We start from the raw sequence: 22,524 nt of genomic DNA, 5'->3' as shown, positions 1-22,524 counted from the left end.
CTCTCTCTCCAGAACACGCCCTGGAGCTGACCTCCTTGCCCGCGTGTGCTGCTGCCTGGGCCACCAGGGTCTCCCCCAGAGACACCACCATCGCCTCCTAGTTAGTCTCTCTGCCTCCACTCTGGGCTGTCTCCCCCAAACCCTGCACTCACTTCATTTTCCACACAGCAGTGAGTCTTTTTTTAACAACTGAAATCAGATCATGGGAGCCTCCTGCTTAAAGCTGCCCAGTGACTTCCTATGGCACTGACAAGAAATCCTACTCCCCTTCAGGGGTGCCTGCTGACCTCTCTGACTCCGGCTCCTGGCGCTTGCCTCGATTCCTTGATGTGGCTCAGCCTGTTCCTCCTGCCTTACAGTCTGTGCACTTGCCTGGCGTGTTCTGCCCCAGATGCCCACAGCCTTGCTCCTTCTTCTGTTCAGGACCTTCAGTGAACACACCTCTAGGGCAGCCCCACCTCATCGGTCCCCTCTTTATCTTATTGCCCTGTTTTATTTCCTTTTAGTCTCTGAATGGTCTTGCTTATCAGCTTTTAACTTATTTATTGTTTTTCCCACTCAAAGTTAGGCTCCAAGACAGCCGAAGCCCTGCCCGTCTTGTCCAAGGGCACATTGTAGCCACCCAACAATTATTTTTGGGCCAGGCACAGTGGCTCATGCCTGTAATCCCAACACTTTGGTAGGCCGAGGTGGATGGATCAACTGAGGTCAGGAGTTCGAGACCAGTCTGGCCAATATGATGAAATCCCGTCTCTACTAAAAATACAAAAATTAGCCAGGCATGATGGCGTGAGCCTGTAATCCCAGCTACTCGGGAGGCTGAGGCAGGAGAATCACTTGAACCTGGGAGGGGGAGGTTGCAGTGAGCTGAGATCGTGCCATTGTACTCCAGCCTGGGTGACGACAGTGAAGCTCCGTCTCAAAATAAATAAATAAATAAATAAATAAATAAATAAATAAATAAATAAATAACTTTGGAATAGCAAATGAATAAACATGGGTTTTCTCTCCTGAACAGCACTGCTGTCTCAACAGTGCTCTAAGAATGAACCTGATCAGAAAAGCGGCGGCCTGTGGGTTTCACCTCCAGATCGTTTATTTCCCGTGTTGCCTTGGCTTCTGATCTGCTCTTAGGAGACGGAATCTGAGACCCTGGAGATGTTCACCTATACTAACCCCTTCTTAGCCTTCCTGAAAGCTAGGTGAGTAGGAGCTAACAAATTTCAGGATCACTGAGTTACAGAGGTTTCTGCAGCAATTTAGAAGGAGAACTGTCCGGCCTGTGTTACGCCACAGGAACTCGGCTTCAATCCTCCAATTGCAGATGGCAGGCTACCATTTGCCGACTGTCAGAAAAGTCGATTCTCAAAGCACTCTTTTACATGCTTATATGGATGGATTCTCTGTTTAGCAGAGGCACAGAGCAAGTGCGTGCTGTGAATTCACCGGGGAACAGCTATTTGAGGACAGCATGGGCAGTTTTCAATGACTGGTTCTGCAAAAGTACTGCCACAGGGATATCTGGTGAGACAGAAACACCTTCCTTTAAAGAGGTAGTGGGTGATGGGGAAACCATCTAGTCCAGCACAGTCACAAGGTGGGCATCCTAGCTTTCCTAATAGGGTGGCCGGCTTCCACAACATGGCCACCCATCTTCCTTCCCCAGTCCAGAGCCCATCTGACCTCCAGCCCTGTTCCCACCAAGACGTCTGGCGGAGAGGGAACTGAGAGAGGGAAGCAGGCAGAGGCAGGGGTCAGGCTTGTAAGAGAGGAGTGGGCTCAGGTGGAAATCAGTGGTATGCAGGGGTCACAGGGAGGTGGGAGGGTCGTACCCTGCCTGGCAGCTCTGAGCTCTGAAAGGTTTCCAGCACTCTGCAGGCCAAACAAGCCACATTCATGGGCAGATGTGGCCCAAGGATCACCAGAGTGGGGTCCCCATAGGGAATATTAGTCACTTCTCTGGATATTCTGTTTAAAGGATAACAGACTGCCTTGTCCTATGCCATCCTCAGAACAATCCTGCAAGGGAAGCATTAGGGCCCCATCTTATGGATGGAGAAACTGAGGCACATGCCTTCCCCAAGGTCACACAGCTGGTATGTGGTAAGCCACTATGGCTGGCATGCTAAGGTCTTAACCACCATCTTTCTGTGGGTCAAGCTAGATTCCAAGAAAGCCACAGTCCTGGCCCATGCTAGCCTAGCCACTGTTAGGAGCACCTGTACCGGTGGAGCTCTGAGCCCCTACCCTTTTCTAAATTTTTATTTTTATTTTTTGAGACGTCTCTCTCTGTCACCCAGGCTGGAGTGCAGTGGTGTGATCTCAGCTTACTGCAATCTTTGCCTCCCAGGTTCAAGCGATTCTCGTGCCTCAGCCTCCCGAGTAGCTGGGATTACAGGCACGCCACTACGCCCGGCTATTTTTTGTATTTTTAGTAGAGATGGGGTTTCACCATGTTGGCCAGACTGGTCTCAAACTCCTGACCTCAGGTGATCCGTCCACCTCGCCCTCCCAAAGTGCTGGGATTACAGGCATGAACCACTGCACCTGGCCTTTTTTTTTTTTTTTTAAATAAGTCCCTATGGGCCAGGCGCAGTGGCTCACATCTGTAATCCCAACACTTTGGGAGGCTGAGGCAGGTGGATCACGAGGTCAGGAATTTGAGACCGCTCTGCAGAGGTGCCAGAAACCTGTCTCTATTAAAAATACAAAAATTAGCCAGGCATGGTGGCAGGCGCCTATAATCTCAGCTACTGGAGAGGCTGAGGCGGGAGAATTACTTGAAACTAGAAGGCAGAGGTGGCAGTGAGCCGAGATTGTGCCACTGTACTCCAGCCTGGGCAAAAGAGGGAAACTCTGTCTCAAAAAAGAAAATAATAATAATAATAATAAATAAGTCCTTATAGACTAACTGTCTCCTACCCCACCCCAGCCCCCACCTCCACCTCCACTGGGTGGTGGGTGTGCTTATGTGTGTGGGTTCCAGTTCTTCAAGACATTTTTCTACATATTTACGTATATACCGCATAAGTGTCATTATACCACAAGGGTGTGCTTAGAGGCTGTATGAGAGTCACATCTGCCCCATGAGGAAAACAGGATGGAAGATTCTGCGAGTCTGGATTCCTCTGCGCCCCCTCAGTGCAGCTCTGTATAAAGGACATCTTTACGAAAGGATCCAGGGGGAAAATCCTTTCTCTCCTCAAGAACCAGCCTGCTTCCTCCCCCTCCAGTCGTCAGGGCTTTAACCCCAGGCTCTTTCTCCCTTGTTCTGTCTTCTTCCAGGAAGTGCACGATGAAATTCCTTCCTGCCGAATGTCTTAACCTTAACCTTTAGAACCCTGTCTCTCTCTCTGCGTGTGTGTGTGTGTGTGTGTGTGTGTATGTGTCCTTCTTGTTTCCTTGGTGTGAATATTTTTTTTCCTTCTTTAACTAGAGTTATTTTTATGCCTTTTGTTCATGCTGCCTCAAACACCCTTTGCAATGGATTTTGAAAAGGACACTTTGAAACTCTGTGGCTGGTTTGTAGTTAATGGGAACACCTTTCCTGGCCCACATTTTGCCCTTATCTTCCTTCTTTACAGTTGGTGAAAATCAACTGTGCTGAAACTGTAATGCATTTTTAATACAATATTAATATTATTTCAATCTAAGTGATTAATTAACTCAGCAAGGCCACTTTCATCCCTGGCCCCAGTGTAGAATGGCATGTCTCTTGCAATGAACACACAACTGCCCAACAAAGATTCATGGCGGCACGGTTCCACTGTGGCAACAGTGAAGCAGAGCTGTGGGCTTTAGCATCTTAAGCCACTTTCCCCAGAGATGAGCACCCGCCTTTGGCACAGCCAATACAACCTAAGAACAAACATCTGGAATGAAGCATTGGCTAGGCCCAAAAACTACACGCCAAGGTGGGTCCGTTAAGGCAAATGGAGCCTTGGCATGGCGACACAACTGGAGTCGGCCCAGATGTGCACTGGCTGGACTTCAGGCACAGCCCAGGGAGCCCATACTGCAGGCATCCCACACTCTGGGAGTTGTGTCATTGGCTGGGAACATTTACTGGCACCTCTGCAAAGCAAAAGCGTGGGTTGCTGTCCTTCCTAGCTCTTTGCCCGGAAGTGCTGGCTCCAGCATGGGAAGGAGCCAGAGGTTCTGGGCCAGGGGTTTAGGGTTTGTCTCCCAGACTCACTGCTTTTATCCTAACTGTAGGTCTATCGAGATATGGAGGGCTATGGGGGAGTGAGGTGCTGTCACCCAGAGTGCTGCCACACACACTTTAGGACCTGGCTCAAGGGCTGACTCCTCCAGGGAGCCCCTGGCCCTCCCTGTCTCCCCCTCCTCCCTGACTCTGGTTGACTTGCGTCTTCCTCTGAGGTTTCGGGGTTGGGCTTGCAACCTGGTTCTCTGCACCTACTGCTTAGCCAATTGTCCACAGACACATGCTTGTCCTCCCCAGGAGGCAAGACCTTCAAGGACAGGGGAAAGGGCTATTCCTATCTGTCTTGAGGTCTTGCTCTGGGGACTAAACTTACAGGGAGTTCTGGTTTCATTGGGAAGTGACTTTCATTCATGGTCTTTTACGTGTCCCTTGGGAGGAAGGCCAATGAACACCATTCTCTGTGATATGAAATTTAATTTCCTCGAAGGGACAGAAGAAGATGGTAAGACACTGAGACATTTAACAAACACCTACTATAAGCCACACTCTGGGAAGACCATGCTGTGTCCCACCCAGCATCACAGACTCAGGATGACAAACGTGGATGGGATCTGATTAGTTCACACACTGGTGGTCCTCTGGCTGAAATCATGCTCGTTTAGCTCACCAAGCATTTAAGAATTTTAGAATTATTAGTAATATTTACAAATTGGGAGCTTTCACATAACAAAGTGCATTTCTGGCCTCTGTTGAAAAATTTAGGCTGTGTGGCAATACCGGGTCGGCGCTAACATGTGGAGTAATGGCTGCCCTCCTGCAGGGCCTGGCTCTCCAGTGACAACGGTCGCTCTATAGAAAGGCAGGGCTGTGCCAGGCGCAGTAACTCATGCCTGTAATCCCAGCACTTTGGGAGGCCAAGGTGGGTGGATAACCTGAGGTCAGGAGTTTGAGACCAGCCTGGCCAACATGGTGAAATCCCATCTCTACTAAAAATACAAAAAAATTAGCCCTGTGTAGGGGCACACACATGTAATCCCAGCTACTTAGGAGGCTGAGGCAGGAGAATCGCTTGAACCCAGGAGGTGGAGGTTGCAGTGGGCCGAGATCACTCCACTGTACTCCAGCTGGGGAACAGAGCAAGACTCTGTCTCAAAAAAAAAAAAGAAAAGAAAAAGAAAGACAGGGCCGTGAAATGGGCACCAGACTGCCTGGTAGTCATGTGATCGTCAGCAAGTTGCTCTGCCTTTCTGTATCTCAGTTTCCCCATCTGTAAAATGGAGCTGGTAACTGCAGTACCTGTCTCATAGGACTGCTGTGCAGAATAAATGAGCTGATTTATGTAAAGTGCTTTAAATACCGCTTGCCACATATGCAAGAAACAGGAGCCACCCTCATGTCTTGTACCTAATGTACTGCACCTAAATGTATATAGACCCGTCGAGGCTGGCTGCTCAAGGTTGGCCTGGCTCAGAGACACTGCGCTGCAGGGCCCAGTGTGGCAATCCCCCTGTTTCTGCCAGAGGTTGGCAGCAGCCATAGGAGGAGCCCCATGCATACTGAGGTCAAAACTCTGCTAAGTTTGGGTTGAGGCCCTGGCATGCAATTCTTGCAACTTTATTCAATGCAGCCCATACTGTATGGGGGTCTTTTGGTGGGGGGCGGGGGGTCCTGGCCTGTGTGGGATGCAAAGGAAGCAAGCCAGGGTCCTCGCCTTGAAGAGTTCACAACCAGCTGTAGGTGAAGGGGTCGCATGCTCAAATGCTAGTGGCACCGCAGCCACGGGGGGTCTGTGAGCTGAAAGATGTATACTCTCAAGTCCAGAGGAAGCAGGGAGCATTCAGCTCCAGCCAGTGGATGAAAGAGAGGGAATATTTGCCAGGTCATCAAAAGCCAATTTCCAAATGTTGTCATTAAACAATTCAGAAGCTGTAAACACTGTGAGGACCAAACCAAACACACTGCAGGGCAGACTTGGCCGGGGGTGCCTGTTTGTACATCAGAAGCACCGAACCCTAAGAACACCCTCAGGAAGCAGGGATTTGATGCCAGGAAGGGTGTCGCTGGAGACCCCCACAAGGGGCCTAAGGCAGGCTAGGGGTATGGGGAGGCTTGTTTGTGAAGTCAGGTTTAAGCTGAACCTCAGTGTTTTGAAAGGCAGGTTTGTAACAAGACGGGTCAGGTATTCCAGGCTCTGGGGATGGCAGGAGCTAAGGCAGAGAGGAGAGAAGAGTTTTATGGGGGCCAGTGGGAGGTCAAAGCTGTATAAGCACGAAAGAGCCAGACAGCCAGATTTTGGGGTCAGGGAGTGGTGGAAGTCACCAATGCAAACACATTCAGGGTCCAGACAAGTACTGCAAATGAGACAGGCAATGGAGTGAAAGGACAATGGTGTCGCTGTGACTCAGCTCCACTCAAGTTTCCAGGTGTAAATGTGGGATCTTCTAGTTTCTCAAAAAAAAAAGCAAAAAAATTCATATTTTCATGCAAAACCTCCCAATTTTAAAATGTTGGCTATTAATTCAAATAATTTTGAAAACATCATGTGATCCAGCGAAAGTCTACCTGTGAACTGCATCTGGTAACCAGTGCACAGCCTGTGTTCAGCCTTCTTCTCAGGATGCTCTGGGAGGCTGCGACAGCTGTGAGTCATGGCTGCTCCCCTGAAGCATTCTGCAGCTGGGAGGCCCTGGGCTCATCCCCTTCACTGCAGGGCCCCTGGGCCTCCCCTGCCTGGGCATGAGCTCGCAGGGGCAGGCAGCGTATCAGTGCTGATTCCTAGCACAACGCCTGGGCTTGGGGCAACTGACAAACCTCTGCTGATGAGAGGAGGGACTGAGCCCATGAGCAGTGGAGGGAAGGATGGGGATACAAGGGAATGAGGTATCATGCAGCAACAGGCAGAAGGGGAGGGACGAGCTGGATTGGGAAGGAGACTAGTTTTGGAAATAGAACTGGTAGGACTTAGAGATGCCTGACAGTGAGGGGCAAAGGGAAGTCAGAGGATCAAAGTTGTGAGCCAGGAGCTGGCGCGGACAGAAAAAGGAAGTGGAGAAGGAAGCCTGGTGTGGGTGGACAGACAGGCAGGGTTTGGGTGTGCCAAGTGGGAGTAGTGTGCATTCGCAGTAAGAAAGGCCAGAAATAGCGATCCAGTGGTCAGGCCTGCAGCTTTGATATGTGGTTAAGTGTCAAGGAAGGTTTAAGTTTGGAAGCTGATGAATAAATTCAACAGCATGTGACTCCTATGTTCTTAGAGAAAAAGAAAAAGGACTTAGGGTGGATATGATTTTCTATCTTCCCTGGTGATTTTTCCTCCTTTTAGAGGCAGCACTTCAATTTCCCATTGAAAATCCAACCTTCTCTTAATTTCACCTCATGTGGATAATGTGGGCCCACCCCAGGTAGCAATGCAGGTCTGACCAATAACGGGCGCTAGATTGCAGCTTTCATGAGGACAGTCTCTTTCTGCGGGGGCTGCTGAAATAAGCATGAACCTGATGCCACTGGGGGCTACCACGTGGAAACTGAGGATGAGGCCAGCACAGAGGAGAAGAGAGCTAAGTGATGGAGGGAGGCAGATTCCTGATGACATCATGTGAACTCCTGGATGCCACCATACCTAAAGCCAGCCACCCAGCGTCTTCTCTTACATGAGCCAAAGACTTCTATTGTGTGATTAACCCGGTTTTAATTGGGTTTTCTGTCCTTTGGTACCAAGAGAATCCTGGCTGATAAAATAGCCCTGCTACTGAGAACTCCAATCAACAGGCTCAGCTACTGAGTCAGTCCTGGCAGGAGGCAGGTGGGAAGCTCCACCCTCCAGACAATCTGTGATTTCTCCTGCTGCACCAGTCAGCACTTACACCTGGGTGAGCAGCCCTCCCCTGCCCAGGCCTCTGCCTACTTCCAGCTGCAGCCCGCCCACTTGCTCTGCACAGCACAGGACATGGGTCTCAGCTTCCATGCTGGCTCTGAGTCCACTTTCATTCTCTTTAGGAGTAGAGCCTGGCTCTGAATCCCAGTGTTCTTGTGGGGCTGCTCTCTTTAAAGGCTGAATGTGGCTGGGCCGAGTGGTTCATGCCTGTAAATCCCAGCACTTTGGGAGGCTGAGGCAAGTGGATCACTTGAGGTCAGGAGTTTGAGACCAGCCTGGCCAACATGGCAAAACCCATCTCTACTGAAAATACGAAAATTAGCTGGGCATGGTGGTGCGTGCCAGTAGTCCCAGCAACTCAGGAGGTTGAGGCAGGAGAACTGCTTGAACCCAGGGGGTAGAGTTTGCCGTGAGCTGAGATCAGGCCACTGCACTCCAGCCTGGGTGACAAAGCGAGACTGTCTCTAAATAAATAAACAAATAAATAAAGGCTGAATTCTCTGTTCACCTCTCCTTCCCCTGCTGGCTGGGGACCCGCTTTAAAGCTGACCCTCTTGGAACTCTCATGGCTACCGTGCCTGTACCTACCTGAGTGAGGACTCTGCCCACAGACTATACTCACTGCATCCCACCCAACGGAAAGCGCCCTCTGGCCATTGGCACTGGCCTAGACCAAGCCTGAGGCCCACAGCTCAGGAAGCTTCCCATGCAACGGGGTCAGTCCCCTTTCCACCAGTTGCCTTGCTAAGATGCCCGTCATACTTCCCGGGCCCCCATAGTGCCCAGACCCTGCCATGGGGCAGAGCCATCAGGCCGCACTGACTCGGGTGACCAAATGAAGGTTACATCTTTGACTTCCAAGTCATTGACATGTTTGGTCTTGGTTTGTATCAGATCCAAACAAACCAAGTGTAAAAGAAACAATTTTGAGAGAATTAGGAATGTTTAAATATGAAGTGGGTATCAGAGCATGATAATTAATTATGGCCATGCACGATAGTGCCATCAAGGTTACAGAAAAATAAACAAACAAACTTTTTTTGTTAGAGATGTATACTGAAGGATTTATGAGTGAAATAGTGTGATAGCTACAATTTACTTTCAAATGTTAAGGGGATACGTGAAACAACAATAGCAGAATGTTTGTAATTATTGAAGCAGGTGATGGATACACGCCTCATTACTGAACTAATCTCTTCACTTTTGCATTCATTTGAAAACTTCTTTCCAGAAAAAGGCATTGCTGAAAATGCAAATGGTCATAGGATGAGTTGAGTCCACCTAAAGTGCACCCCAAGAGTACTGACACCCTCATCCAGGCCACCACCATCTTCAGCGAGGCTGTTCTTAGGCTGTTCTATGCCTTGAGCCTCCTCTCTCAGGGCTCCCTCTGCCCCCTGATCCATTCTCCAAATCAACCAGAGTAGTCTTTTAAATTCCTCAATCAGGACCGGGCGTGGTGGCTCACGCCTGTAATCCCAGCACTTTGGGAAGCTGAGGCGGGAGGATGACTTGAGGTCAAGAGTTTGAGACCAGCCTATCTCTACAAAAAATAAAAAAACTAGCTGTGTGTGGTGTGCACACCTGGAGTCCCAGCTACTTGGGAGGCTGAGGTGGGAGGAACGCTTGAGCCCAGGAGGTCGAGGCTACAGTGAGCCATGATCACGCCACTGCACTCCAGCCTGGGCAACAGAGAGAGACTGTCTAGAAAAACAAACAAACAAACATCCTCCATCAGATCACGTCACCCTGCTAACAAGCCTCCGGCGATGACACTAATAGCTGACCCTTGTACAGAGGGCGGGAGGCCAAGGAATGATTCAGAGCACTTTACACGCATTCACTGGACAATATCCCATTTTCAGATAAAGCTGAGGTATACAGATGTGACGTAACCTGCCCCAGGCCACATGGTCTCAGATGGGCTGGCTCTGACCATACTATATTCTGCCTGTCTCCGAATCAGATCCAAACCTGCTGGCCCACAGGATCTGGTCCCCACCTCCCTCTGGGACCTCTCATGACACTCCTTGTTCCCCATGCTCCAGCCACTTGGCCAAACCACAGTCCTCAAACTCCTGCCGCAGGGCCTTTGCTCCTGCTGTGCCCTGTGGGGAATGCCCTTCCCACAGATGCCCCATGGCTGCTCCTGGTCATCACTGAGCTCGGGGAAGGCCTCTGGCCACCTGGCTCCAGGCAGCCCAGCCTCCTCCTCCCTGTGGCCCTCGTTCACTGTCCTGTGTTATTGTCTTCGGAACACTTAGTGTGACCTGAAATCACATTATTCGTTGTATCCTTGTTTATTGTCCCTTCCCCAACAGAGGGGACAGGGCCTTGTCTATTTGTTCACCACTGTACTCTCAGCACTGAGACTCATGTGGTCCCCTATGTAGTCACCAGCCACGTGTGGCTACTTAAAACTAAAATTAATTAATTACAATGTAAAGTGCAGTCAGTGTCTCAGTGGCACTAGCTGCTTGTGAAATTCTCAACAGCCACCTGTGTCTAGTGATTACTGTACCAAACAGGGCAGATACAGGACATGTCTACCATCACAGAAAGTTCTAGCAAGCAGCGGTGGCCTACACCAGCGGTCCCCAACCTTTTGGGCACCAGGGACTGGTTTTGTGGAAGATAATTTTCCCATGGATGGTGGCAGGGGTGGGGATGGTTTTGGGATGAAACTGTTCCATCTCAGATCATCAGGCATTAGATTCTCATAAGGAGCGTGCAGCCTAGATCCTTCGCATGTGCAATTCCCAGTAGGGTTCCCATGCCTATGAGAATCTCATGCCGCTGCTGATCTGACAGGAGGCAGAGCTCAGGTGGTCATGCCGGCTCATCCAGTGCTCACCTCCTACTGTGCAGTCTGGTTCCTAACAGGCCACAGACTGGTACTGGTCTGTGGCCTGGGGGCTGGGGACCCCTGGCCTAGACCACATGACATGTCACAGAAACATGCCCCTGGGGAAATGTAGCATTCATTTATCAAAAACAATTTAACGAGTGCCTTTCTGTATATAAAATATACCCTGGGTGCCTGTCCTGCCTGGATGCTCACTGCTGTCCCACTTCCTGGTGTGACCAGGCTGGAGGCGGCACTTGCGTGGTGACGCTGTGGGTGATGATGGGGATGGTGTGCTTATCTGTACTGTCACACATAACTAACATGACTATTATAAAGGCAAACAGATGGACCATGGGGAGCTGCTGGAAGCCCACTTTTTGGATGAGTTATTACCTACTATAGAAGGGAGACTACCGGTTTCTTCCTCCCAACAGATGCCACTCTGCAGGAGAAGCAGTGCTGTGAAAAACCAGAGAAAGACAAGCGGACCTCAAATTTCCCTTCCCGGCTTTGTCTCTTACCACCTGCTAGCTGGGCAAGTCACTTAATCTGGGGAACACCAAAAGATACGACACACATGTTATCACATCCGCCTGAGCCCACGGCAGACGTGGCTGATCAATCATCACACCCTTTCCTCGATGAACCAGAAAGAAAGTTCCAGATCTTTCTCAGGACGGCACTCCAGCAAGCTGTTTCCCATCCGAGTTGGCAAAAGAGACACAGCCGATTTGCCATCTGGGATCTCACTGTCCTAAGTTCTGGCTTCTTCGTCTATAAGATGGGAAATACCACCACCTGCCTCATAGGATCACTGGGGGTTAATTGAGATGATTCATTTGTTCAGTTATTCATTCATGCATTGAATATTTACTGAGTGCCCACAGGGTGCCTATACGTGCCTGATACCTGCGGCATTCAATAAATGGCAGCTGTCACAAGTAGAGGCATCTGTGTGCTGCCTTCTGTGCACTGCTGTAGTGGTGGTGCAGCCTCCACGTCCTCACTTCACCTCTCCCATCCCTCTCCTCTGGCCCAGCTGACACTTACAGCATCACCAAGTTAGGGGGAAAGGAGCCCATAAATGCTAGCATGAGGATTTCACAGGCAGCACATTTCCCAATAAAAGACACTCCCCTTTTTCTAGTCCCTTCCTTTCTTCCGTTCTAAATAAGCCCTGGTTGGATTAGCTGCCCACATTTAACTTTTCTTCTTCAGATTCCCATACACAAAACACTGTATTAACAAGCCTTGTCTACCAGGCCGAGCTATATTTCCTATAAACTCTCACTTTATCTCCTCTAAAACACACAGTAATAGCATCCTCTGGAGAATATTAAATCAAACCAACCTGCAGCTGCATTTGTTTGCGCTTTTCTGCTCCTGGTAAATTCTGGCAACAGATGGGTGTGTGTTACATAAGCGGTGCCCTGGCAGGAACCGCAGTCCTCCACACTCCACCCTGGGTGTGGAAAGACCTCGGCTCTCAAATCCCTGCAGCCAACAGCTCCCCCAAGCACCCATGATGACACCCCATGCTCCTGAGGGACTCTTAAGACCCTGTGCCTTTTTAAACAATTCTATAAGCACAAGGAAGGCTGAGCATAGGTTAAAGAAGAAAGGCAGGCCCTGGCCAAAAGGGATGAAGCTTATCTTTGTTGTAATCCTGCACAGAAAATCTGCTTTCCTTGCCCTGAGATATATATTCAGTGACAGGGCCGAGCTGCAGGGCACAGGCGCGGGCAGCTGGCATTGTTCCATTGCCCATTCCAGAAGAGGGTGCCGATGGCCACCTGCCAGGAAGCACTGAGTGGGACTTGGAATGAGAGGACACGACCCCAGATGCTCGTAGTGTGCCATGGCTATGTGGGCTGGGGCTGCATTCCGGGGTCTGAGGGTCAGCCTCTGAGCACACAAGAGGCCAGGGCTGGCAAGCGGAGACATGCCCAGAGAAATTTCCGCCAAGTTCCCAGTGGCTTGGCCTTCTTTTTCTCAAGTTTAAACTTCAGATGTTTGTTTAAAAACAAACAAGCAAACAAACAACCTCAACGATCAGAAATCAGAGAAAGCTCTGGGCAGCACTGTGCGTACACACAGCTGGCTGGGGCTGCCTGTCCTGTTAGTTTCCTGACTCGAGGTGCCTCGCAACTGACAGGTGCTCACGATGTGATCACAGGTGCTCACGATGTGATCACTAGGTGGATGGACAGCTGGTGGGTGGCAGAACTAGCAAGAAGCAGCTCAGGAAGGGAGGATGGGAAGGAGAGAGGGAGGAAGGGAGGAAGGGAGGACTGCCTCTCTGGGACTAGGTTCCCCGCTCTGCCTCCAACCTGCCATGTGGTCTCGTGCAAGCCACCTAGCCTCTCCTATCCTCTCAACTGGATATCAGTAAGGATAACACAACTGCTTATGGATTATTAGGAACATGAGCTCATTCATTCATTCATTCATTCATCAACCACGTATTTCTCCTTTCACTAGGGCAGGGGTGGAGATGACTCTTAAGAGGTCCATGGCGGCCTGGGAATGTAGCCATAAATTCTGGTCAGGAGATGGTGGAACATGTTCATGAGGTCCCAGAGAAGCGCAAGGCGCAGGGGGCAGGGGGCAGGGGGCAGGGTTGGCTTCCTGGAGAAAGTGACGTCTGTGTTTCCAGGAATATGAGGCAGAGACGGGCATTCTGAGTTGAGTGAGATGGGGGTGGAGGGGGGGACAGGGATAAAGGTATCACTACTATGTTCACGGGATAGAAAGCCAGGGCAGCCTGCATTCTGACAAGAGAGGCAAGGCCTGGCGTGAGGGGATTAGGAGGCTCTGATGTCACACTCAGGGGGTTGACCTTGATCCTCTGGGCCAAGGGGAAGCTCTGAGGGTTTGAAGCAGCAGAGATGTGTGATTGGATCTCCCTGGTGGCTGCTGGAGACAGACTGAAGGGAGCGATTAGGAGGCTGTGTTCTTTCACACCTCCATGCCTGTGAACATGCAGGGCCCTCCACCCAGGATACACTTTCTCCTTTCCTGCCTCGGCTGACTGCCATTGTCCTTTGCCATCACAGCTCAGGTGTGTGTTCCTTCAAGAACCTTCCCTGATCTCTCCCAGCCTGAGGCGGGCTCCTTTCTCCACACTCCACGCAGTCTAGGGCAGGCTAGTTCCAGCCCAAAGAAGAGTTTTGTTTGAATTGTATGGTGGTTTAAAAAGAACTTAAATTAGCTACTGACATTTACACATAAGGAAGGCTCATGTCAAAACTCAGATATCCAGCTCACTGGGCATGTTGGGAAGATCTAGCAGAACTGGCTGGTATCCTACAAAGCAACCCTTAGTTGAAGCTGAAAAGTGGCCTTCCTTTTCCCTGGGGCATGGGCTTGCCAGTCTGCCATAGTCCCTACCACTCCCTAATGTCTCTAGCAAGACTGAAGGTGAGGCTCCATTCCTATTTATAATCTCACTTGAACGATCGCTTCCCTTACAGATTTGAAAGGAAAGTACAACTCTTGCCCCTATGTCTACCATAAGAGGGGCAGATAGGTCAAGTGAATTCCTGTCCTTCCTCACTATTTAGTTCCCTGATAGAACTATGAGTGCATGAAAAACAGCCCAGAGAAGGAAGGAAAGGGTGTGGGCACAGGCAGCAGCATGAGGGTAGATAGTGTGAGGTTAGAAAGGAGAGTGTGGATCCTGCAACCGGAGGTGGTGGGTCCAAAGGTAGCAAGTTATCTCAATTGATCACAGTCAGTTACAGATCGAACTCCTTTTTCCATTCTATCGCCCTTTCTCATTACTGTACTTGACTAGTCTTTTAAAAAATAAAAAATAGAACCAGAGGGGCACAATAGTCAGAGGTTAAGAGCCTGGCTAGACACAGTGAGGTCCACAGAACAGGAAGATTGGGATGCCTGGGAGCTGGCTAGACCTACAGAATCTCAGGCCCTGCTCCAGACCTGCTGAATTAGAACCTGCATTTTAGCAAGATCCCACAGATGAGTCACTGCAAGTTAACATTTGAGAAGTGAAGGCTAAGAGAAAGGGCCTGGAGTCCAAATGCAGGCGTTCACATTCTCATTCTGACACTGACTGGCTGTGACTTGGGGCAAGTTACATAACCTCTCTGTGTCTGTTTCCTTATCTGTAAAACTGAGTCTCAGCTTATATTTTTCCAGTTCCCCCAAGGGTGGCCTGATACCACCTCCCAACGCCAGCAGCTGGAAGCTCCCTCCCTGGGGGCTATGAGAATGCAGTGTGAACCTACCAGCAGGCTCTTGCTGCACACACAAGGCCAGCAGGGCTTCCGTGTATCCATTTTGCAACTTTAGGAATCAGGCTATTGGCAAACTGCTAAGTGCTTCCATCAACCCATTGCCCAGTGGGGAACCAGCACCTGTTACTTACGCCATCAGCCGTCCAGTAATTCCGAACCTTGATCTTGGCCAGACGGAAGTCCCCCAGCTGTCTTGTGTTTCGAATAACAAAAAACAGCTGGAGTGGTGGGTGGAAGGGGCAGGTCCACGGGGAGGAGTCTTTCTTGCCCTAGAAGGCCAGCAAGAGAAGGAAATCATTAGGCACATTTCTGCCTCTCCCCAAAGTAAAATGGCAGTGGCTCTTTGGCTCACAAAAACCAGGAGAGGCCTGGTGAGGGCTCAGGGCAGACAGCCAGGACGCCCCGTTGCCATCACCCAGGCTGGGGACTCAGATCACCCCGTCTGGACGGCACTTCACAGCAGGCTACTGACCCCATCCCACCCCCGGCACAAAGCTGCCACACGGACCCCTCTGATCTGCCAACCAGACGGAATTTAAAATGCAGCGGGCTTTATTTTCATCAACTTAATCGGCTTTGAGGAGAGCGCTGGGGGAGGGGAAAGACGCTAGAGAGAAGGATGGGACACTATTTGATTAACCTGGCAAACAGAGCCTTTGATTTTCTTTCGTAAAACCCTGACGAATTTTTAAAATTTTTAAATAGAAAAGAAAGCAAGCTACTGGCTCAGGCATTGGTTGGGCCAGGGCCAGGGCACTGAGCCCTGGGATTTATTCTGTTCCTTTCAGGGTTTCCAAGCTTGGAGGCTTCAGTTTGCAGACTCCCCCCGATGGAGGCCCCAGGGGCAGGTGAACAGAGACGCCTTGCTGTCATTCTCATTCACACCGACAAAATTGCATGTCATGAGTGCTTTGGGTACAGATGGAAAAACCCAAACCAGGGGACTTTTCTCAGCCCCAGCCGCCTCCTCTTGGCTTTCTACAATACCTATTCACTCTCCATTGGGACAAAACTCACAGCTGCTCCCAAACGCGTCCACGCTGGCTCGACCCAGTGCCTTGGCACAGGCTGGGCCTCTGCTTGCTTGCAATTCTCTTCCTAACCTTCTCAATCTGGGGAATTCAGCTAAATCCAAGTGCCCTCGGCTACTTGCAGTCCCCAAGCTTGGTGCCTACCTCAGTGTCCCACGATCATCTCTTTTCACGTCCATGTCATGCCCCCATTCAGCCGTGAGCTCAAGGGAAGGGGTTGTGTCTGGTTATTCCAGAATCCTAGGCTTTTAGCATAGTTCCTTGGCACATGGGAGATGCCAAAAAAAAAAAAAAGAACAAAACCCTTTGTGTAATAAATGACTACATGAATGCGCACACATGGAGTGTGCCTCCTAATGTCTGCCCTTTCATTAAAGCTTTAGGGAGGAGACTGTAGGCCAGGCACTGTGGCTTATGTCTGTACTCCCAGCACTTTGGGAGGTGGAGGCAGGTGGATCACCTGAGGTCAGGAGTTCGAGACCAGCCTGGCCAACACGGAGAAACCCTGTCTCTACTAATAATGCAAAAATTAGCTGGGCGTGGTGGTGCATGCCTGTAATCCCAGCTACTCAGGAGGCTGAGGCAGGAGAATAGCTTGAACTCGTGAGGTGGATGTTGCAGTGGGCTGAGATCGTGCCATTGAATTCCAAACTCCGTCTCCAGGAAAAAAAAACAAAAACAGACAAACAGAGAAGAGATTGTAAGCTGGGTCTGGCTTACACAGGTATTTGTTTGGTTCATCCAGTGTAAACAACAACAACAACAACAAAGCAAACACAAATTCATTGCCAACATTTAAAAATGGGGGGATTCAGAGAGGTGCAGTGGCTCATGCCTTTAATCCCAGTGACTTGGGAGGCTGAGGCAGGAGGATCACTTGAGGCCAGGAGTTAGAGACCAGCCTAAGTAATATAGAGAGACCTTGTCTCTACAAAAAAATTTTAAAAATTAGCAGGATGTGGCAGTGTTTGCCTATAGTTCTGGCTACTCAGGAGGCTGAAGTGGTAGGATCGCTTGAGCCCAGGAGTTTGGTACCAGTGCACTCTAGCCTGGGCAACACAGTGAGACCCTGTCTCTAAGAAAAATAAATAAATAAATAAGGGCTGGGTGCAGTGGCTCATACCTGTAATCCCAACACTTTGAGAGGCCGAGGCGGGTGGATCATTTGAGGCCAGGAGTTCGAGACCAGCCTGGCCAACGTAGTGAAACCCCGTCTCTACTAAAAGAAAAAAAAATACAAAATTTAGTTGGGCATGGTGGCGGGCCTCTAATTCCAGCTATTGGGGAGGCTGAGGCAGGAGAATCGCTTGAACCTGGAAGGTGGAGGCTGCAGTGAGCCAAGATGGCACCACTGCACTCCAGCCTGGGTGATGAAGTGAGACTCTGTCTCAAAAAAAGGTGGTGGTGGAGGGGGGAGATTTCTCCAAACAGCCAGATTTCTGACCCCTCTGCAGACTTGGAAGACATGGCAGCTCAGGAGCCCTGATGGCCGTTTCCTGGAGCCAAGAGTGTGCAGCCCTTGAAGCCCGCCATTTCCCAGGGCTCCAGAGTCCCCACCACTCCCTACTGCTTCACATCCACCTTGCTTCCCTCTTCTGCCCTGGCCTGGCCCCTGTAGGCATTGAGTCTGCAGTCCTTGTTTAGGGGCTGAGCAGCAGCAGCAAGTCCCATCTGCCAATAAGCAACCTCCGCAGGCCTGACACTGGCTGAGTTGTCCCTTTTATCTCAAAGGGGCATCACCCTGCATTTGAGAACATCTCAACAGACTCCCCGTCACCAGGAACGTGCCTGCTACTTGACAGAGCCAGGGAGGGAGGATTGGCTGATCTGGGGTTTTATCGGCCCCCAGGAGATGGAAGGCCCAGGCTCCAGCTGCGGTAGAGGACAAAGGGGACTTGTTTCGGTGACAATGGTGCCTTTCAGGAGGGAGGAGGTGGCTTTTGTTAAGGGGGAACGATGAGTTCAAGGGGTTCTGACTTATTCTGGCAAGTTTCTCCAGCTCTACAAGAACTTCTAGTGCTCTGGGCAGCTGCGAGGGGTCAAGAAACCACATCCCCAAATCCAGCGGGTGAGTCTCATTCCTTTGCTGAGTGGGGGCCTAAAATGGGGCACTGTGGCTGCCTGACAAAGGAAGAGACTGATGGCTGACCCTTAGATGTGGGCTAGGGGACTGTAATTGATTTCCCTTCACATTTCTGTCAGCAGGAGGAATAACAGGAGGGCTAAGTGGGAATTGTGGTGTTCAAAGTCAAAGAACATTAACCTGCGGATAACTCTGGGCCTCATTAGCAACCCAGCCTTCTGATGTTTTCTCTCCACACACAGGATCTCAGAGAGAAAGGCTGATGGGAAGCTGCCCAGGGCTGACCTGGCACATGCTGGGAAAACCCCTCGGTGCCAGGGCAGGAGGCAGAGCGTCTGCAGCTCCTCCCTCCCCAACACAGGGGGTAAGGAATACAGCAGAACGGGAATCGGGCGCCTTCATGCTGCTGTTACCGCCCTTGGTTCATGGCTTCTTTCACTTGGAAACCCCAGGAGGTGGGCATTGCTGTAACGCATGTGCTACTGACCAAAACAGGCCAAAGCTCAGCGAGGGGTGGGATCACCTAAGGTTGTGCAGCACCTACGTGGTGGAGTGAGGATCCGAACCTCCATCTTTCATGCATTAATTCATTCTGTCTCTGGATTCCACTAGAAGCAGACCCTGAGGCAAGGATCCACATGTAAGTAGCTTATTTAGACAGAGCAGAAAATATCAATGGGAGATTGAAGAAGTGAGACAAGGCAGGGAAGGTGGCTCATAAAGGGTATGTTTTCAAGACAGCTGCTCCTGTGGGCAACTGGAGCTTAATCCCCCCAGGGAATCTGGGAGCCAGGGTGGAACAGGCCTCAGAGTGACTGCACCAATGGCGCCCGGGAGTTGGGGTATAAATACCAACTCCCAATGTTGGTTGAGTGCTGCTCCTGGGGGGCTTCTATTTCTCTCTGTATGGGAGGTAAAGCGGGCCCTGGAGGCCACAAAAAGAATCCTCCAGGAAAGAAATCTCAGTGCTGCCATTCAGAAAAGCAATCAGCATGCCCTGAAGTGCTAGGGCAAAAGGGTGGAAGCAGGCACTGACATATCTACTCCATAACTTGCCCAACAAACACTGTACAGGGTCCCTCCTAGGGGACTGATGCTGAGCCAGACCCGGGGCATGTGCAAGGGAACCTGACCCACCAGGTCCTAGCAGCTCTGTGCTATGAGGGAAGGCAAACAGGTAATGTTTCCAAGAAAAAAAAAAAATCAAGTAGGGACACATTCTAGGAAAAAAATAAGAGAGAATTATTAATGGCCCATGGAACAGCTATTTTAGAATGAATGGTTAAAGCAGGCTTCTCTGAGCAGGTAACTTTCTAACTCCTAAACCAAAGGTGGCTTTTTAACTCCAGCATTAACATAACACTGAATAGCAACCTGCAGGGAGATACTGCGCTGCCCTCAGAAGTAGCTCCAATTTAATAAATTATTGCATTAAAAAGGAACAAACTATTGACACACACAACAATTTGGAAGGATGTCAAGGGCATTAAGCTGAGTGAAAAAAGCGAGTCTCAGAAAGGTTACCAACTCTGGTAATGACATAAATGCTACATAAATTGGCTGGGCGCAGTGGCTCACGCCTGTAATCCCAGCACTTTGAGAGGCCGAGGTGGGCGGATCACGAGGTCAGGAGTTCGAGACCAGCCGGGCCAACATAGTGAAACCCTGTCTCTACTAAAAATACAAAAATTAGCTGGGTGTGGTGGCGCCGCCTGTAGTCCCAGCCACTCGGGAGGATGAGGCAGAAGAATCGCTCGAACCCGGGAGGTGGAGGTTGCAGTGAGCCGAGATCGCCCCACCGCACACCAGCCTGGGCGACAGTGTGAGACTTTGTCTCAAAAAAAAAAAAATGCTATGTAAATGGTATGATTCCATTTACGTAGCATTCTTGAAACGACAAAATGTAGGTAGAGGAACAGATCAGTGGTTTCCATTGTCAGGACTGGGCATGGGGAAGTGTGGCTGTACAAGAGGAGCCCAAGGGAACTCCTTGGTGGTGATGGAACTGCTCTGTATCTCAAATGTCTGTATCTTTAGAAAGAAATCTACATATGTGATAACACTGCATAGAACTATATACATGTACACACAAGTGAATGTATGAAGGTCTGTACATTATACCAATGTCAAGGTCCTGGTTTTGATTATGTACTACAGTTACATAGAATTTACCACTGGGGAAAGCTGGGTAAAGGTGTGTAAGATTTCTCTGTCCTTTTTTTTTTTTTAATTGAGATATAATTCACATAGCATAAAGTTCGCCATTTTAAAGCGTTCAGTTCACTGGTGTTTTAGTATATTCACAAGGTTTTTCAACCATTACCATTATCTTCTTCCAGTACATTTTCACCACCCTCCAAAAGATAACCACATTCATTAGCAGTCTCTCCCCATTCCTGCTTCCTCCCAGCCCCTGGCAATGACTAATCTACTTTCTGCCTTCAGATTTGCCTATTCGTGACATTTCATATAAATGAAATTATACAACATATAGCCTTCTGTGTCTGGCTTCCTTCACTTGGCATAATGTTTTCAAGGTTCATCCAGGTTGTAGCATGTAGCAATACTTCTTTCCTTTTTAGGGCTGAATAATATTCCATTTTGTGGAAATACTACATTTTCTTTATTCATCCATTGATGGACATCTGGCTGTTTCTACTACTTTTTGGCTATTCTGAATAATGCTGCTATGAACATGCATGTACAAGTTTTTTTTTTTTAATAAATGTATGTTTTTAGTTATCCTGGGTATGCACCTAGGAATGGAATTGCTAGGTCATGGGTAACCCTACGTTTACCTTTTTGAGAAACTGCTAAGCTGTTTTCCACAGGGGCTGCACCATTTTACATTTCCACAAGCAAAGAATGAAGGTTCCAATTTCTCCACATGCTCACCAATACTTATTTTCTCTTTTCTTTTTTAAAATTACAGCTGTCCTAGTGGGTGTGAAGTGATATCTCATTGCGGTTTTGATTTGCATTTCCCTAACAACTTATGATGTTAAGTATCTTTAATGTGCTCATTAGCCATTTGTACATCTTCTTGGAGAAATGTCTATTCAAAGTCCTTTGGCCATATTTTAATTGGGTTGTTCATCTTTTTGTCATTACGGTTTTCTTTGTATATTCTTAATATTAGACCCTTATCAGATATATGATGTGCAGATATTTTCTCCCTTTTGTAGGTTGTATTTTTACTTTCTTGATAGTGTCATCTGAAGCAAAAATGTTTTTAATTTTGATGAAGTCTGACTTATCCGTTTTTTCTTGTTTTTGGTTGTTTGTGCTTTGGATGTCATAGCTAAGACTTCATTGACAAATTCAAGGCTATCAAGATTTACACCTTTGTCTTCTTCTAAGAGTTTCAAAGTTTTAGCTCTTACATTTAGGTCTTTGATCCATTGAGTTAGTTTTGCATAAGGCATATGGTGGAAGTCTACCTTCATTTTTTCGCATGTGGAAACGCATTTGTCCCAAGGCCATTTTTTGAATGACTATGCTTCTCCCATTGAACGGTTGTGGTATCCTTGTTGGAATCAATTGACTATAAATCCATGGGTTTACTTCTGGATGCTCAATTCTATTTCATTGATCTATATGTCTATCCTATGCCAGTACCATGCAGTCTTTACTACTGCAGAGTTGGCAGTATGTTTTGAAATTGAAGTGTGAGTTCTACTTTATTCTTTTTCAATAATGTTTTAGCTTTCCAAGTCCCTTGAAATTCCCTATAAATTGTAGAATCAGCTTGTCAACTTGTACAAAGAAATCAGCAGAGATTCTGATAGTGATTTTCCTGAATCTGTAGGTCAGTTTGGGGAAGTATTACCATCTCGACAATGTTGTCTTCTGATCCATGAACAGGGGATGCTTTTCCAGTTTCTTAGATCTTAGATTTCTTTCAACAATGTTTTGTAGTTTTCAGAGTATACATTTTGTACTTCTTTTGTTAAATGTATTTCTAAGTATTTTATTCTTTTGATGCTACTGTAAACATAATTGTTTCTTAATTTCATTTTCTCTTGTAATCCTTTTTATTTCTGTAAGGTCAATAGCAATGTTCTCTCTATCATTCTTGATTTTAGTAATTTTAATCTTCTCCCCCATCTTTTTTTGGTTAGTTTAGCTAAAGGTTTGCCAATGTGTTAATCCTCTCAAAGAACCAACTTTTGGTTTCATTGACTTTCTCTATTGTTCTTCTGTTTTCTGTACTATTTTACAAATTCCTGTGAGTCTATAATTATCTCCAAATAAAAAGTTTAAAAAT

At 48.6% G+C, this 22,524-nt stretch overlaps 1 protein-coding gene and 2 long non-coding RNA genes across 13 annotated transcripts in view; 2 read left to right on the top strand and 1 right to left on the bottom strand.

Annotated features, from left to right (window-relative positions):
• Positions 1-22,524, bottom strand: part of KATNIP (katanin interacting protein) — a 230,791-nt gene that overhangs the window by 43,475 nt on the left and 164,792 nt on the right. For all 10 annotated transcript variants that reach the window (XM_008959904.4, XM_008959900.4, XM_034951136.3 and 7 more), the window contains one exon: positions 15,275-15,412. In XM_008959904.4, coding sequence (XP_008958152.4) covers positions 15,275-15,412 — 138 coding nt within the window. The remainder of the gene's footprint in view (positions 1-15,274; positions 15,413-22,524) is intronic.
• LOC129394296 (uncharacterized) overlaps positions 18,539-22,524 on the top strand; it is a 69,432-nt gene continuing 65,446 nt past the window's right edge. The window contains exon 1 of the long non-coding RNA XR_010110188.1: positions 18,539-18,712. This is a non-coding gene — a long non-coding RNA (uncharacterized LOC129394296). The remainder of the gene's footprint in view (positions 18,713-22,524) is intronic.
• LOC117978293 (uncharacterized) overlaps positions 18,839-22,524 on the top strand; it is a 57,460-nt gene continuing 53,774 nt past the window's right edge. For both annotated transcript variants that reach the window (XR_010110190.1, XR_010110189.1), the window contains exon 1: positions 18,839-18,897. This is a non-coding gene — a long non-coding RNA (uncharacterized LOC117978293). The remainder of the gene's footprint in view (positions 18,898-22,524) is intronic.

This window comes from Pan paniscus, chromosome 18, assembly GCF_029289425.2.
Source record: "Pan paniscus chromosome 18, NHGRI_mPanPan1-v2.0_pri, whole genome shotgun sequence".
Classification (NCBI taxonomy): Eukaryota; Metazoa; Chordata; class Mammalia; order Primates; family Hominidae; genus Pan; species Pan paniscus.
The sequence above is the reverse complement of the archived record's forward strand: the minus strand, read 5'-3'. Positions and strand labels throughout refer to the sequence as shown.